Below are 14,842 nucleotides of genomic sequence, written 5' to 3'. Positions count from 1 at the left end.
AAGTCAGCCCCAGATCAGCCCCCGGGTGGTACAGGGCTGGGAGCGGAGAAGGCACTTGGTTCTTTGGGGTCCTCTATCTGGGGCGGGGGCATTCTCAGTCTTCCCTCAGCACCTCACCTTGACTCCTCACAGAGCCTGGGCCCGCTTCCCTCCACCGGTATGAAGCCGCCCCTCAGAAGGAGGCCTCTCCCTTCTCTCTGACCCCAGTGCGCGTGTCAGTGACGTCACATCCGGCCTCTAAGCCTGGGGCTTCCCTGGGTTGACAGTAGGGGCTGAATCGGGTTCTGGTGGAGTAAGGGTGGGGATGGGGATAGGGGCCCTCAGTCATCCCTCAGAGGGTCCTGACCTTGATACCTGGGTCTGGATCCCCATTTTCTGCCGATTGGGTGTGCTCCTCTCAGACCAAGTCTCTGACTCCCAGTCGCATGAGGTGGCAGTGAGGGGAGGGGTGTGGTCGGGGTGACGACATTGCCAGGGTCTTCCAGGGCTGACAGGAAGGGCTGAGCTGGATTCTGTGGCCCCTCTATGTGGGGAGGGTGGACCTTCAGTCTCTACTCAGGAGGGTTCTCCTCCTGGCTCCTGGCTCTTCGATGAAGTGATGGGTGGGAGATGATCCGTTTATGTCACCTTTGAGCATTTGTCCGGCTGCACGCGTTGCAGAGAATGGCTGCGGGTCCAAGGCTAGATGCTCCCTGGGGGGCTGCAGCACCTGTGATTGTAGGACCTCTGAGAGAAGATGCACACCTTCCCATGGGGGCTCCTCCCCAGCCAGAGCTAGACTTTGCAAACCTTTTGTCCTAAAAGGTTTATTTTTACACGGAAGAGGCTGAGCAGCAGCAAGAGATTTGGAGAAGCCATGTGTTTTGAAGGTATCGAACACAGCAGAGTCCAGATTAGTGATTTTCATATTTTAATCCTCATTCATATGGTAATAAATTTTACATTGTATGTGTACATTAGATATAGTATATGTACATTTTGTTTATATCTACGTTTATATACATACCTGTTTTAGACATTATGTACATTTATGCTTATATGTATATATACATGCATATATATCTTTATATCATAGATGTATAATTATATATACTTACGTGTATATATCTTTAGATACATATTCGTTTGTATTTGTAGACTTTATACTATATATATGCACACAGATTTTATTAATATCTACTCATAGTATGTGGCCTTCACACATACTTACTATTCTATTCCTAGTTCATTCTTTATATTCCATTAAAATAATAATTTCGTGGAAGGCTGGTCTTCTCCTACTAAGTTTGTTTCAGGTGGTTGTTAGCAGAACTCTGGAGCCATAGTGTCTCAATCAACTCAAATTTCCTGGTGTCGTGATATTACCCCACGGCTACTGGCATCAGATTCTGTGGCGCTGCCTCAGATTGCGCAATGATGTGGGGTGGAATGTTAAACACTTTCTCCTATCCATCCTGTAATCTGCCATCTATGCAGGGTACAGACCTCCTCGATTTCCCTGCTGCTCCCTGGACCCAAAACACAAGTACTAGTTTAGCACAGGCTTCAGTCATCCCCAGGGCTTTCTCTGTTTTGATGTTTTTTTTTTTTTTTTTAATCTTTTCCCTTCTATATTTTTCCGGGGTTGATTTGGGGAGCAGAGCACAGCAACCTGAGCTTGGTTGTCACTTTGGCAATGACAGTTAAGGCACTCACTCTGTATTTAATTTAAGTAGCGTTTACATCTTTGCCATATTCTGTTCCCCATCAAGGAATATGGTATACAGATCCATTTACTTGAGATTATTTCCTGAGTCTATCAGCAACTTTGCACAGTTGCTTCCATGAAGGTCTTGTTAGGCTCTTCTTACTTCCATTTTGGATTTTAATGCTGCTGTGAATGGTATATTTTCTATTTTCTATTTTATGCACTAAGTTGCTTCTGTGTGGCAAGGCTCATGATTTTGCTGTAATCACCTTCTATATGACGTTTTCTGAAGTCTTTTATTCATTTGAATATTCAATGTGTCTATTCCTTTGAATTTTCTATGTAGATAATCATATAGTTAACAAATACTATTTCTTAGCAGTCTTCATATCTCATTTTCATTTTGACATCCATAGCTCTGTCTCTTTTTCATTTTCATATTCACTGCAGATGTAGGTGGTAGTGGTGACAGCATAGGTCAACGACTTGTCACTGCCGTGAATGGCAGAGCTTCTGACATTTCACATTTATGTATGCTTGCTGCCGATTTGAGGAAATGGAAGTTCCTTTTAATGTTAGTTTGCTTAACATTGTTAATTTGTACTTACATAGAATTCATTTCAGAGCCTTTGCCTGTACCCATTGCCATGACTGAATGTTTTTTTCTAGTCTATCTTGTATGCAGGGAATTAGAATTGAATTTTTTTCTAACATTTCATCGTATTTTTATTCCATGCATACAGGCGGCTTGTTCGTTTAATCCACTGTTGTGTTGGATATGTGATTATCTGTTTATGACATTTGCTGTGATATGTGTGAACACTTGCCTCACAAATTCTTTTCATGAGTGCTCGGGTGCCTTCATCTGTTTATGAATCTAGGAGAGCGAGCCTGGGAGAATGAGTTAAACAATTGCCCATTTTGGATGCATTGGAAGAGTTGAGATAAGACAGTGATTCATTTTCCCTTGCCACTTGGCTGAACGGGCCTCCAAAATTTCCTGTCCTGGAATATTTGAGGGTAGATTGAACTTTGAATACACTTTCAGTTTGTGGAAGTACCATTGGTTTTATCCATTCACCTCTTCAAGGACATCTTGGTTGGTGATTATGAATAAACTACTATATACATTCGTGTACACGATCTTCCATGTGAGAACCAAAGTTTCCAATTCACTTAGGTAAAACCTAGGAGTACGACTGATGGATCTAAAGGTAAGTCTATGTTTTACTACATAAGAAAGGGCCAAAAGGCCTTCTAGAGTGAATGAAACATTTTTCTTGTCTACCAGCTATGAATGAGAATTCCACATCCTCTCCAGAATTTGATATTCTCAGGTATTTGAATTCTATCCATTGTACTAGGTGGGTAGAGGAATCTTAGTGCTGTTGACATTTGCATTATTAGTGAATAATTATGGTGATCATCTTTTCACGTGTGTATCTTCATTGGTGAATCTATGTGTATTTCTGCGTGTCTTCATTGGTGAATGTCTTCAAATCATTTACATCTTTAGTTGGATTCTTTGTTTTCAAAGGTTGAATGTTAAAATTTTGGTGTTTATTCAGCATATGAGTTCTTTATCAGACATCAGATTACTAATATTTTCTCTCCATCTATATCGTTTTTTCCATTCTTCTAACAGTATTTTTTTTTTTTTTTTTTTTTTTGGAGATGGAGCCTCACTCTGTCCCCCAGCCTGGAGTGCAGTGGCGTGATCTCGACTCACTGCAATCTCTACCCCCTGAGTTCAAGCGATTCTCCTGCCTCAGCCTCCCGAGTAGCTGGGATTACAGGTGCCTGCAAACGTGCCCGGCTAATTTTTGTATTTTTAGTGGAGACAGGATTTCACCATCTTGGCCAGGCTGGTCTTGAACTCCTGACCTCATGATCCACCTGCCTCAGTCTCCCAAAGTGCTGGGATGACAGGCGTGAGCCACCGTGCCCGGCTGAGATTCACAGGAAAACCAGGATCGGAGGGGTATAAGTTTGTAGGAAAGAGGTTTTTAAGTGGCAGCATCTTTGCATGATTCAAACTCTGGAGGCATATGTATAAAGTCCAAGAAACACATGAGAAAATTGTACTTCTTGGAAACTAAGGAGCTCACAAATGATGAAATGTGATTCACACCGATTTGTAAATGAGCACCCATTTGTAAGTGAGCAGGCCGAGACAGGGAGATGCAGACCTGGCTGGACTCTGGATTAATCCATTCCCATGTCTGCATTCTCTTATGGCCTCTTCCCACGTCTCCCAGGACTCTGCCACCTACTGTCAAATTAAAAATCACAGGCAGGGATACCTCTGGGTTCTGGTGTGTGGGTGTTGGGGCTCTCTGCACGCCCTGATTTCAGAGCTCTTTTGATGTCTGTGCCCAGTTGTGTCTATGGTAAGGACTTGAATCTGTTTCTTCTGATCATTCAAAGAGGTTTGTCGATGATAGCATGTGTTCTAAGATGAACACCCCAAGTGACCAGAAAAGGCTGCTTCCTAAGTTAAAACATGACATGACATCTTTTAAATTAATTTTTGGCTCCAAAAGAAAGAAGGAGAAGGAAGGAAGGGAGGGAAAGGGAGAGAGAGAGAGAGAGACGGAAGGAAGGAAGGAAGGAAGGAAGGAAGGAAGGAAGGAAGGAAGGAAGCAGAGAGAGAGAGAAAGAAAGAGAGAAAGAGAAAGAAAAAGGGAAAGGAAAGGAAAGGAAAACAAGAAAGAAAAAGTGGGGGCATAGTGGGGGAATCAAGGAAGGAAGTAAAAAACCCCACCAGATCCAGTACAGACATAAAAGCCAAACGTAAATCCTGTCCACCAGACACTAATGAGCACCCTCTAAACTGCAAACCTGTAGGACTCCTTGGTAGTATGTGTCACCGCCACAACTATCAAGGGCACTTTTTAACTCAATGACAAAGCCAGACGTGATCTCATCTGTATGTAAAGTGAAGATCCTGTTATATAAAGGCACCACCATGACAAGGAATGGCCAGCAACACAGTGTCATTGTGAACCCTCGGCCGGCAATGCTAGCAGCACAATTGGCACTCAGCGAGCAACTCCAGGTAATTTTTTTTTTTTTTTTTTTGAGACGGAGTCTTGCTCTGTCACCCAGGCTGGAGTGCAGTGGTGCGATCTCGGCTCGCTGCAAGCTCCGCCTCCCGGGTTCATGCCATTCTCCTGCCTCAGCCTCCCGAGTAGCTGTGACTACAGGCTCCCGCCACCACGCCCGGCTAATTTTTTGTATTTTTAGTACAGACGGGGTTTCTCCGTGTTAGCCAGGACGGTCTCCATCTCCTGAGCTTGTGATCCACCCGCCTCAGCCTCCCAAAGTGCTGGGGTTACAGATGTGAGCCACCGCGCCCAGCCAGCTCCAGATAATTTTTAATGAGCAGAGGCAGGATGTCTGAGGGGCTTCCTAAAACTCAGCAACTTCTCGAGAACCTCCTGGGCACTTTTCCAGGGAGGCGTGTTAGGCTGAAGTCTCTATCATGCAAGCCAAAGATGTCAGAGCGGGGTACTGGACTGCAAAGAAAGAAAAAGGATGGAGACCATGAAGACTTTTTTGTGCAGTCAGAAAATTACTCATTTTCTGACACATTTATTGACCAGCACGTATTCTGCCCAAATGCTCGCCTCTATGTGCTCTGGTCTGCATAGGCTGGGTACGCCTGGGCCCATCGCTAGCTGGCATGTACCGTGACATGCGGTGGCTGTGGGGGCAATGGTGGTGCAGAGCTGGGGGATGGGGGAACATGGCCATGGAGGCAGCAGGCTGTGCAGCCCCAGCAGCCACTAGGGTCACCGGTACCCAGAGATGGCAAAAGGGCAGCATGCCAGGTGCAGGAAGTCCTGTGGTGTCCATGGCAAGGGCACTAGGGGACGCTGTGGGAAGGGCCACCACAGGCCCGTAAGAATTCATCTGAGTGGGATATCCAGGGACATAGAGGAAGGGCAGTGCTGCAGGCCCAGGGACAGTGGCCACCGGAGTGACGTGAGCCTGGCTGCCCTCTGACCACTCGCCCGCCGGCTGGGTCGCTGGAGCGTTGTCACTCGCCATGGCGGGATTGGGCACCATCACAGGAGTTGCTGGTGGAGCAGAGCCACTCCTGATTTGGGTGTTGGGACCGGCCGGTTCCTGGTGTTGCAGTGTGACCTGGTCATTCTCATTCGGAGATGTGTGATCTTGTTGCTCAGTGTCTGCTGGTGCCAGACAGGATCCAGCAGCTTCTGGCTTGTCCTCCTCCTGATGTCTTGGTGCAGACTTGACGCCCACTCTTCTCTTCATCCTCACGAGGAGGTGAGGGGAGTCTCTTTGAAAGTAAGGATGGCAGTAGAACTCTAACTGTAAGTCAAAGTTTAAATAAACAAAAGGAAACTGCAAGTCACAAGGATGGACTACAACTACCAACCATCTACGCCCCTGTGCAAGAGAACTCTGCTGGCCCAGGAGGCCTTTCTGGAAAAGGTCCCAGTCCCCAAAGGAAGCTGGGGACTCGCGTTCACATCGTCAAGGTTTACCAAGTTGTGGCGGGCCTTTCCGTCTTGGAAAAAGCCTCAAAATGGCAGATTAGGGTGTCCATGGCCAGCGGAAAGGGTCTTTGAAGTTGCAGACCAGGAGGGAAGAAGATTCTGGGCCTCCCCCATGCAGTGTCGGCTGGCAACAGAATGCACCCCGGCTGGGCTGGAGGCCCTGGGCACTGGCTCTTCCACACCAGGGGCCCACCTACCAAGGGCAGCAGGAGCATCTGCACCTCCTGCGCCAGGCGCCCTTCAGCACTTCAACTTGAGCACTTCTCCAGACACCAGCTAGGGTGACAGTGGTACAAATACCAGACTCCCCTGGCCTGCTCACCTCACACGGTAAAGCGCTATGGAGTCAGGGGGACACAGCAACCACCAGACGACATGGCTGGCCCGGGGCAGGAGGACATGCAGATATGGCTACTTAGCACCTGTGATATTTTACACACTCGAGAGGGGCAGGTACCATCCTCAGCCCTCTCCCCACATTCGCTCTTAGTTCATGTCACCTCCACCCAGAGGGGGACACAAGCCCACAGTGATGGCCCCACACCCTGCCTGAGGTCGCCCACTTCCCAGGAGGCAGTCCTGGGACTTCCACCCGACCAGGCCCCAGAGCCCACCGACTTAACCCCCCCCAGAGGCTTGTCGTTCATTACCTTATTCGAGATGGAGACCGGCCTGTTTGTGGAGAAAATGCGGGTGAAGGTCCTGAAAGTGCATTGACGCCATTTTCGGAAGCCATGCAAGTTTAGCTGGTGGAAGAAGCTCTTTATCGAATTTGTGGCAAACACTTTGTGTGCGACGTCCCTTTTGAGAATCTCCTTTTCAAAGAGTTTTTGATTGATCACTATACAAGTCCCACTGTCATCCCACCAGATGGACGAAAACTGGTTGCTGCTGACCAGTCTCCACAGTTTCTGCGGAAAGGGGAGGGAGAGGAGATTATCTGCTCCCTGGGGCGGGACGTCACCGTCAGGGTGCGGCCTTCTGAACGAAGCTGCCTCGGCCAGAGGTTGGAAAGCGATTTCTTCTGTCAGCAGCATGAAGTTAGGGCTCCCAGTGGACACTGGGTGGTGCCAGGCAGGGGAAGGATCTGCTGGGTGAAGGTAGGTCTCTGAGTGCAATTGGGGAGGAAAAGGCACCCTTTCCAAGCCGTGACCCTGTCCTCTCAAATTTCTTTCTTCACAGCGAGCCATGATCAATGATGGCTAGTCCTCCAACTGGCAAACTTGCTAGTGCAGTGTGGCCAGCAGCACCCCTTGGCAGTCATGTAACCAGCCCCATGACATCATAAAGGGGCTCTGACTGCCGAGGGAGGGGTGGCATCTCCACACACCCAGCAAGTTATGTAATAAAGGGCCAAGGCAGACAAGTAGCTGCCCATCTGCATGTGCACATTCCGATCCTCACAGTCATTTCAATGGGAAAGATGACACTAGTGCACAGGAGTGCCAAGGGGCCCTGCCACACCTTAGGTGCAGACCTGGAGCGGTCCCCTTGTCCTAGAGCTCCTGAGCCAGGCAGAACTACAGGAAAGCCCTGGCTCAGGAAGGTCAGAGCTCACCATCTGAGTCATGGGCCCACAGACCCCAGCACATGACTGACACTTTGAAGCACAGAATAAAGGGTAGGACAATGCCCACGGGTCAGGCTGTAGCCACGCCACCCTTTCCACCCTGTCCTAGCCAGAGGCAGCAATGTGCTCCATACAGATCCTCCTAACACACCCACACTGTCGGTCCCCAGCACGCAGATACCCGACAGCCACTTAGGCAAATGGCTTAGCTGACTGCCCCAGCACACACCGTCGCCATGCAGTCCAGTGGGGAGTCGGAGGCAGCCTTCTTCCTGCCTCTCCTCGGCCTGCACGTGTCCCCCCACCAAGCAGAGACACCCTTCTACACCCCGGGTCTCTGCAGTCACATCGTGGTGGGGCATGCAGCTGTTGGCCTTTGAGCATGTCTTGTTTTCCTTGGCCAGTGTCTCCAGAGAAACGCACATGGGTTTGTGCCTAGTGGTCCATCTCTGCAACAGTTGTTCCTTTGGGATCGGATGCTAGGAGGTCACGGGAGAGGTGTCCATCCAAAGCAGTGTCTGTGTCGTACACTGTCCCCACACACAGGGCCACCTCTGCACAGACTCCCCCGACTCGATTCTGGGCACAGAGCTCAGGGATCTTCCAGAGACTGCCACGAACCGGTGATGCCTCCACGCTTGAGACATCCTGACCGCAGGGCCCAAGATGCACTGGCTCAGGGGGTGACAGTGAGGGGTCTGCAAACAGACTGCTGATGCTGGTGTCTCAACCTGGCCGCTGCCGAGCTGTGTGACTTGGGCACGTCACTTAACCTCTCTCGGCCTCCGTCTCCTCCCGGGGATAAGAGTAGTAGCACCTGCTTCCCGGGGCTGTGAGGATCCAGTGGGACGTATAGGCTTGCAGGGCGGACTCCTCTGCTCAAGAGACATGATGACTCTGGTCAAGGCAGCAGTCAGGAGCGTGGGCAGGAGCTGGGTGATGGAGAACCCACAGGCCTGGGGAGAGAGGGAGTGTGTGAGAGACTTCAGCTGAGAACCGAACCTTGGAGGTTCTAACAAAGGCTGACTTACAGGTCTTCTTCAGTGCTGCTCTGGGGCCTCTTGGGGCTCCTGTCCTCCTGGTCAGCCTGTCCCCTGAGAATCTGAAGGAGGAAGTGAGAGGGCTACTCAGCGTGCAGCTAGCCTGCAGAGATCAAGGCTCTATGAGTGACAGTAGGGTGAATGGGGCCAGGTGCTATGGGGTCCCATGTGTGCTGGGGCAGGTGGGGCCCTTGGTGCACATTCAGGGTGAACACTTCACCTTCACTGCTGACACTGCCTGGGCCTCCTCTGCTCTGTGACCTGAGGACACTGTCTCAGACCAAGGCCTGACTGCTTCCTGGAGCTCCCGGAAGAGGAATCGAGGGGCCCTTAGGCTGCAGACTGCAGGTAGAGCCCCGGTCCCTCAGTGCTGTCAAGAGGGCGGGCAGGACACTCTTGAGTTCTACACACCTTTGGGGCAGATGGTCCCCTCTGCGCTCACTCAGGGCCCTCACCTTTCTCCTGGCAGGGACTGGACTCCACTCCTCTACTCGCCTGAGAATCTCTCGGATCAAGAGCTCACATCCCTGATATGGAACAGAAGGACATGCCCCAACCAACATCTGCCCACACCTGCCCAGGGTTTCCTCGGAAGTACAGTAAGAGATGTCCAAATTCAATGGGGTCCATGTGTCCTGGGGTGAGGATACTGCCCGGTCCTCATCTTGATGCCTGCAGGGTCTGGAACCCTCCCCCTGTTGACCTGAGGCCCTATCTCCAGGAGACACCTGAAGAGGAAGTGAGGGGAGTCCATCCACCCAGCGGCTTCCCTCAGCTGACAGAAGGGGCAGGGTGGGGCTAGGTCCTCTGTGTTTGGTGAGTGGGGTCCCCTCAGTCTGCACCTGGACTCCTGGCAGGGCCTGGGACCCTCCCTCTGCTGACTTGAGTGCAGCCCCCTCAGACCAAGGCCAGCCCTCCCTGACACCAATGATCCCAGGATAAAGGAGGGACCTCAGCAGACAGTCCTGCCTGGGTTCTCTGGGGTGACAGTAGGGGCAGGGCAAACTCTCTTGATCTGAGAGTTTCTCTGGCCTGGAGGTACCCTCAATCCTCCCTTAGGTTCCTCACCTGGACTGCTCTCCAATCCTGGGACCACTGTGTCTGTTGAACACAGTGCCTCCCTGTTTTGTCCACACACCCTCTGAGAACAAAGTCCTCACCTCCCTGAGATCCAGAAACAGAGGTGAGGAGGCCCCACATCAGTCACCCCTGCGTGGGGTGTCCACGGCTGACCCCACCAGCTGAATCCTTCAGGTATGAGGTGGGTGTTCCAAAGTCCTCCTGTGGGTTATTCATCTTTACTTCTGCTGGGGCTTCTACTTACTCGACCCTCAAACCCTTGAGATGAGCAGACATCTCCCTTGACACCAATGCCTCATCCCCCTGAGGGCTCCTCAACTTCCTGCCGTGGTGCAAGTGAGCTTGCCACTTAGCACCATCCCTGATCAGCTACCCCCCCGGCCCCCACATCTAAGAACAGAATTCACCTAGACTCTGTGGGGTGGCTTCTTTCTGGGTTGGGGGTACCTCCATTCCTCATGAACGGGGCAAACCTCGGGTCCTGCTGATCCTGGGAGTCCTCCTTCTACTGACCAGGTGTGGAGCCCTCTGTTGAATCTTTCAGTGCCCTCTGGGATCAAGGTACTCACCTCCCTCAGACCTCTCACCCCTAGTCACGACGGGAGAAATGAGACCATGCCTCATGCCATTCCTGCCTGGGGCCACCTGGGGCTGAGAACAGGTGACACCAGTGTCTGTGAGGTCCTTTCTTTTCTGAGAGCGTGGAGGTACCTTCTTACCTTCAGTCCTCACCAAACTTCCTCCCCGTCACTCCTGGAAGACCCTGGATTCCACCCTGTGCTGACCAGGTGTGGCTCCCTCTGCTGAGCTGAGGAAACCCCTCGGACCAAGGCCCCCACCTCCCTGAGACCTGGGAGGCAGAAGTGAGGGGGCACCTCATGGTCACTCATGCGTGAGATACCCAAGGCTGACCAAAGGAGCAGGTTTCAGGGGGCCTCGTCGGTCTCGGTGTCCTCTAGGTATTCATATTTGCTCCTCACAGAATCTGGCCCCTTCCATTTTGCTGAACCAGAGATGAGTCTTGCAGACCAAGGCCAATTTCTCCCTTAGACCCTCTTTGAGAAACTGTGTGTTGGGGGTGGACAGGGCACTTCCCTTCCTCACAGTCCTGCCTGGGGCCTCCCAAGACTGACAGCAGGGGCAGGTTTCCTAGGTCTGGGATGAGAGGTCTGGTGAATCCTTCCTCAGGCCTCTGGGACTCCTCCTTCTGCTCACCTGAGGCCCCACTCCTCGTACCACAGCCCTGTCCCCATTGACACCCGATCCCACCAGCCACAATGCACCACATGTGGCCACCGTGCCCGGGATCACCCAGGCCAGGATCCCCACCGAGCTGGACTCCAGGGTCCCCTCTGTCCTCTGTCTTGTTCCTTCCCTGGTCTCCTAGAGGGCTGGGCCCCACCCCTCTGTGGACCTGAGTCTCTATCTGTCGGATTCCCGAGGCTGAATGAGGAGGGGCCTCGGTCTCAGATAGGGGCCGGGTGGGCCCCTTGTCCTGGGGTACTGGGTCCGCTCAGGCCTTCCTTGTCTCCCAGCAGGACCTGGACCCTCCCTCTATTCTCCCGCGGCCATGCTAACGATACCAACCCCCTTCCCTCGGTCAGCCCAGGATGCAGATATCAGGATCCGCTTCCCTGACCGCCATGCCCGGAACGTCCCAGGGTTGACTGCAGGGGCAGTGACTCCCTCTGTGGGGCCTCAGCCCTCCCTCAGGGTCCTGGCCCTGATGCCTGGCAGAGCCTGGCCCCTGCCCTCTCCCAACCAGTCCTGCCCTGGTCACACCAAGCTCTGACCCAGAGTCCCCTGGGGCTTAAGCAGTGAGGTGGCGAAGGGTGGCCCAGCCCGAGAAGTCCGCCCCCGGGTGGTCCAGGGCTGGCAGCAGGGGTGGTGCTGGATTATTTGGGGCCCTCTATCTGGGGTGGGGGCGTCCTCAGTCCTCCCTCAGCGTCTCACCTTGCCTCCCCACAGAGCCTGGGCCCGCTTCCCTCTGCCGATCTTCAGCCACCACTCAGAACCAAGCCCTTGCTACTCTCTGGCCCCCAGTGCGCAAGTCAGAGGCCTTACATCCGGGCACCCGGAGCTTCCCTGGGTTGACAGCAGGGGCCAAACCGGATTCTGCCACGGGAGACTTGGGGGTGGGGTGGAGTGGGGGGTTGAGGATGGAGGTGGGGAACCTGAGACTGTAGGTCATGGTGGTGGTGGCTGGGTTAGGGGTGTGGAGGCATTCAGCCCTCCCTCAGGGTTCTGAACTTGATGCCAGTCAGAGCCTGGGCCCAGCCTGATAAGCCCGACTCCGCCAGCTCAGGTTGTCCAGGGCTGGCACAGGGGCCGTGCTGTATTATTTGGGGTCCTCTATCTGGGGTGGGTGTTCTTGAGTCCTCTCTCAGGGTCTCACCTTGCCTCCTCACAGAGCCTGGGCCCGCTTCCCTCGGCCGATATCGACCCACCGCTCACAGCGAGACCCCCCGCTACTCTCTGACACCCAGCGTGCAAGTCACTGGCCTTACATCCGGGCACCTGGGGCTTCCCTGGGTTGACAACAGAGGTGGAACCAGATTCTGCCGCGGGAGAGTTGGGGGTGGGGTGGAGTTTAGGGTGGGGTGGGGTGGGGTGGGGTGTAGAGTGGGGCTGAGGATGGGGCTGGGGAACCTGGGGCTGTAGGTCATGGTTCGGTGGGGGGGGGGGCAGCCCTCCCTCAGGGTCCTGACCTTGATGCCCGGCAGAGCCTGGGCCCTGCCCTCTCCTAACCAGCCCTGCCCTGGTCACACCAAGCTCTCACTCCAGAGTGCCCAGCAGCTTGAGCGGCGGAGGGAGGGGGTCGGCCCAGCCTCACAAGTCAGCCCCAGATCAGCCCCCGGGTGGTACAGGGCTGGGAGCGGAGAAGGCACTTGGTTCTTTGGGGTCCTCTATCTGGGGCGGGGGCATTCTCAGTCTTCCCTCAGCACCTCACCTTGACTCCTCACAGAGCCTGGGCCCGCTTCCCTCCACCGGTATGAAGCCGCCCCTCAGAAGGAGGCCTCTCCCTTCTCTCTGACCCCAGTGTGCGTGTCAGTGACGTCACATCCGGCCTCTAAGCCTGGGGCTTCCCTGGGTTGACAGTAGGGGCTGAATCGGGTTCTGGTGGAGTAAGGGTGGGGATGGGGATAGGGGCCCTCAGTCATCCCTCAGAGGGTCCTGACCTTGATACCTGGGTCTGGATCCCCATTTTCTGCCGATTGGGTGTGCTCCTCTCAGACCAAGTCTCTGACTCCCAGTCGCATGAGGTGGCAGTGAGGGGAGGGGTGTGGTCGGGGTGACGACATTGCCAGGGTCTTCCAGGGCTGACAGGAAGGGCTGAGCTGGATTCTGTGGCCCCTCTATGTGGGGAGGGTGGACCTTCAGTCTCTACTCAGGAGGGTTCTCCTCCTGGCTCCTGGCTCTTCGATGAAGTGATGGGTGGGAGATGATCCGTTTATGTCACCTTTGAGCATTTGTCCGGCTGCACGCGTTGCAGAGAATGGCTGCGGGTCCAAGGCTAGATGCTCCCTGGGGGGCTGCAGCACCTGTGATTGTAGGACCTCTGAGAGAAGATGCACACCTTCCCATGGGGGCTCCTCCCCAGCCAGAGCTAGACTTTGCAAACCTTTTGTCCTAAAAGGTTTATTTTTACACGGAAGAGGCTGAGCAGCAGCAAGAGATTTGGAGAAGCCATGTGTTTTGAAGGTATCGAACACAGCAGAGTCCAGATTAGTGATTTTCATATTTTAATCCTCATTCATATGGTAATAAATTTTACATTGTATGTGTACATTAGATATAGTATATGTACATTTTGTTTATATCTACGTTTATATACATACCTGTTTTAGACATTATGTACATTTATGCTTATATGTATATATACATGCATATATATCTTTATATCATAGATGTATAATTATATATACTTACGTGTATATATCTTTAGATACATATTCGTTTGTATTTGTAGACTTTATACTATATATATGCACACAGATTTTATTAATATCTACTCATAGTATGTGGCCTTCACACATACTTACTATTCTATTCCTAGTTCATTCTTTATATTCCATTAAAATAATAATTTCGTGGAAGGCTGGTCTTCTCCTACTAAGTTTGTTTCAGGTGGTTGTTAGCAGAACTCTGGAGCCATAGTGTCTCAATCAACTCAAATTTCCTGGTGTCGTGATATTACCCCACGGCTACTGGCATCAGATTCTGTGGCGCTGCCTCAGATTGCGCAATGATGTGGGGTGGAATGTTAAACACTTTCTCCTATCCATCCTGTAATCTGCCATCTATGCAGGGTACAGACCTCCTCGATTTCCCTGCTGCTCCCTGGACCCAAAACACAAGTACTAGTTTAGCACAGGCTTCAGTCATCCCCAGGGCTTTCTCTGTTTTGATGTTTTTTTTTTTTTTTTTAATCTTTTCCCTTCTATATTTTTCCGGGGTTGATTTGGGGAGCAGAGCACAGCAACCTGAGCTTGGTTGTCACTTTGGCAATGACAGTTAAGGCACTCACTCTGTATTTAATTTAAGTAGCGTTTACATCTTTGCCATATTCTGTTCCCCATCAAGGAATATGGTATACAGATCCATTTACTTGAGATTATTTCCTGAGTCTATCAGCAACTTTGCACAGTTGCTTCCATGAAGGTCTTGTTAGGCTCTTCTTACTTCCATTTTGGATTTTAATGCTGCTGTGAATGGTATATTTTCTATTTTCTATTTTATGCACTAAGTTGCTTCTGTGTGGCAAGGCTCATGATTTTGCTGTAATCACCTTCTATATGACGTTTTCTGAAGTCTTTTATTCATTTGAATATTCAATGTGTCTATTCCTTTGAATTTTCTATGTAGATAATCATATAGTTAACAAATACTATTTCTTAGCAGTCTTCATATCTCATTTTCATTTTGACATCCATAGCTC

The 14,842-nt window shown here is 51.6% G+C and overlaps 1 protein-coding gene across 1 annotated transcript; it reads right to left on the bottom strand.

Annotated features, from left to right (window-relative positions):
- Positions 1 to 4,846: 4,846 nt before the first annotated feature.
- Positions 4,847 to 12,931, bottom strand: LOC129476165 (heat shock transcription factor, X-linked-like). The gene is made up of 3 exons (XM_055268822.2): positions 12,854 to 12,931; positions 6,864 to 8,739; positions 4,847 to 6,025 (listed from the first exon to the last, which is right to left on the bottom strand). The coding sequence occupies exons 2-3, from the start codon at positions 7,401 to 7,403 to the stop codon at positions 5,282 to 5,284; spliced, it is 1,284 nt and encodes a 427-aa protein (XP_055124797.1). The 5' UTR covers positions 7,404 to 8,739; positions 12,854 to 12,931; the 3' UTR covers positions 4,847 to 5,281.
- Positions 12,932 to 14,842: the final 1,911 nt, after the last annotated feature.

Source organism: Symphalangus syndactylus, chromosome X (assembly GCF_028878055.3).
Source record: "Symphalangus syndactylus isolate Jambi chromosome X, NHGRI_mSymSyn1-v2.1_pri, whole genome shotgun sequence".
Taxonomy (NCBI): domain Eukaryota; kingdom Metazoa; phylum Chordata; class Mammalia; order Primates; family Hylobatidae; genus Symphalangus; species Symphalangus syndactylus.
Note: the sequence above shows the minus strand (reverse complement) of the source record. Positions and strands in the feature narration are given on the sequence as shown.

What these genes read in the sequence shown, in the direction of transcription:
- LOC129476165 (XM_055268822.2), bottom strand. Translation starts at nt 7,403, where the DNA reads ATGGCTCGCTGTGAAGAAAGAAATTTGAGAGGACAGGGTCACGGCTTG. An exon ending in CGGTCTCCATCTCGAATAAG is followed by an intron (nt 6,026 to 6,863) that starts GTAATGAACGAC and finishes TTTGACTTACAG; the next exon opens with TTAGAGTTCTACTGCCATCC.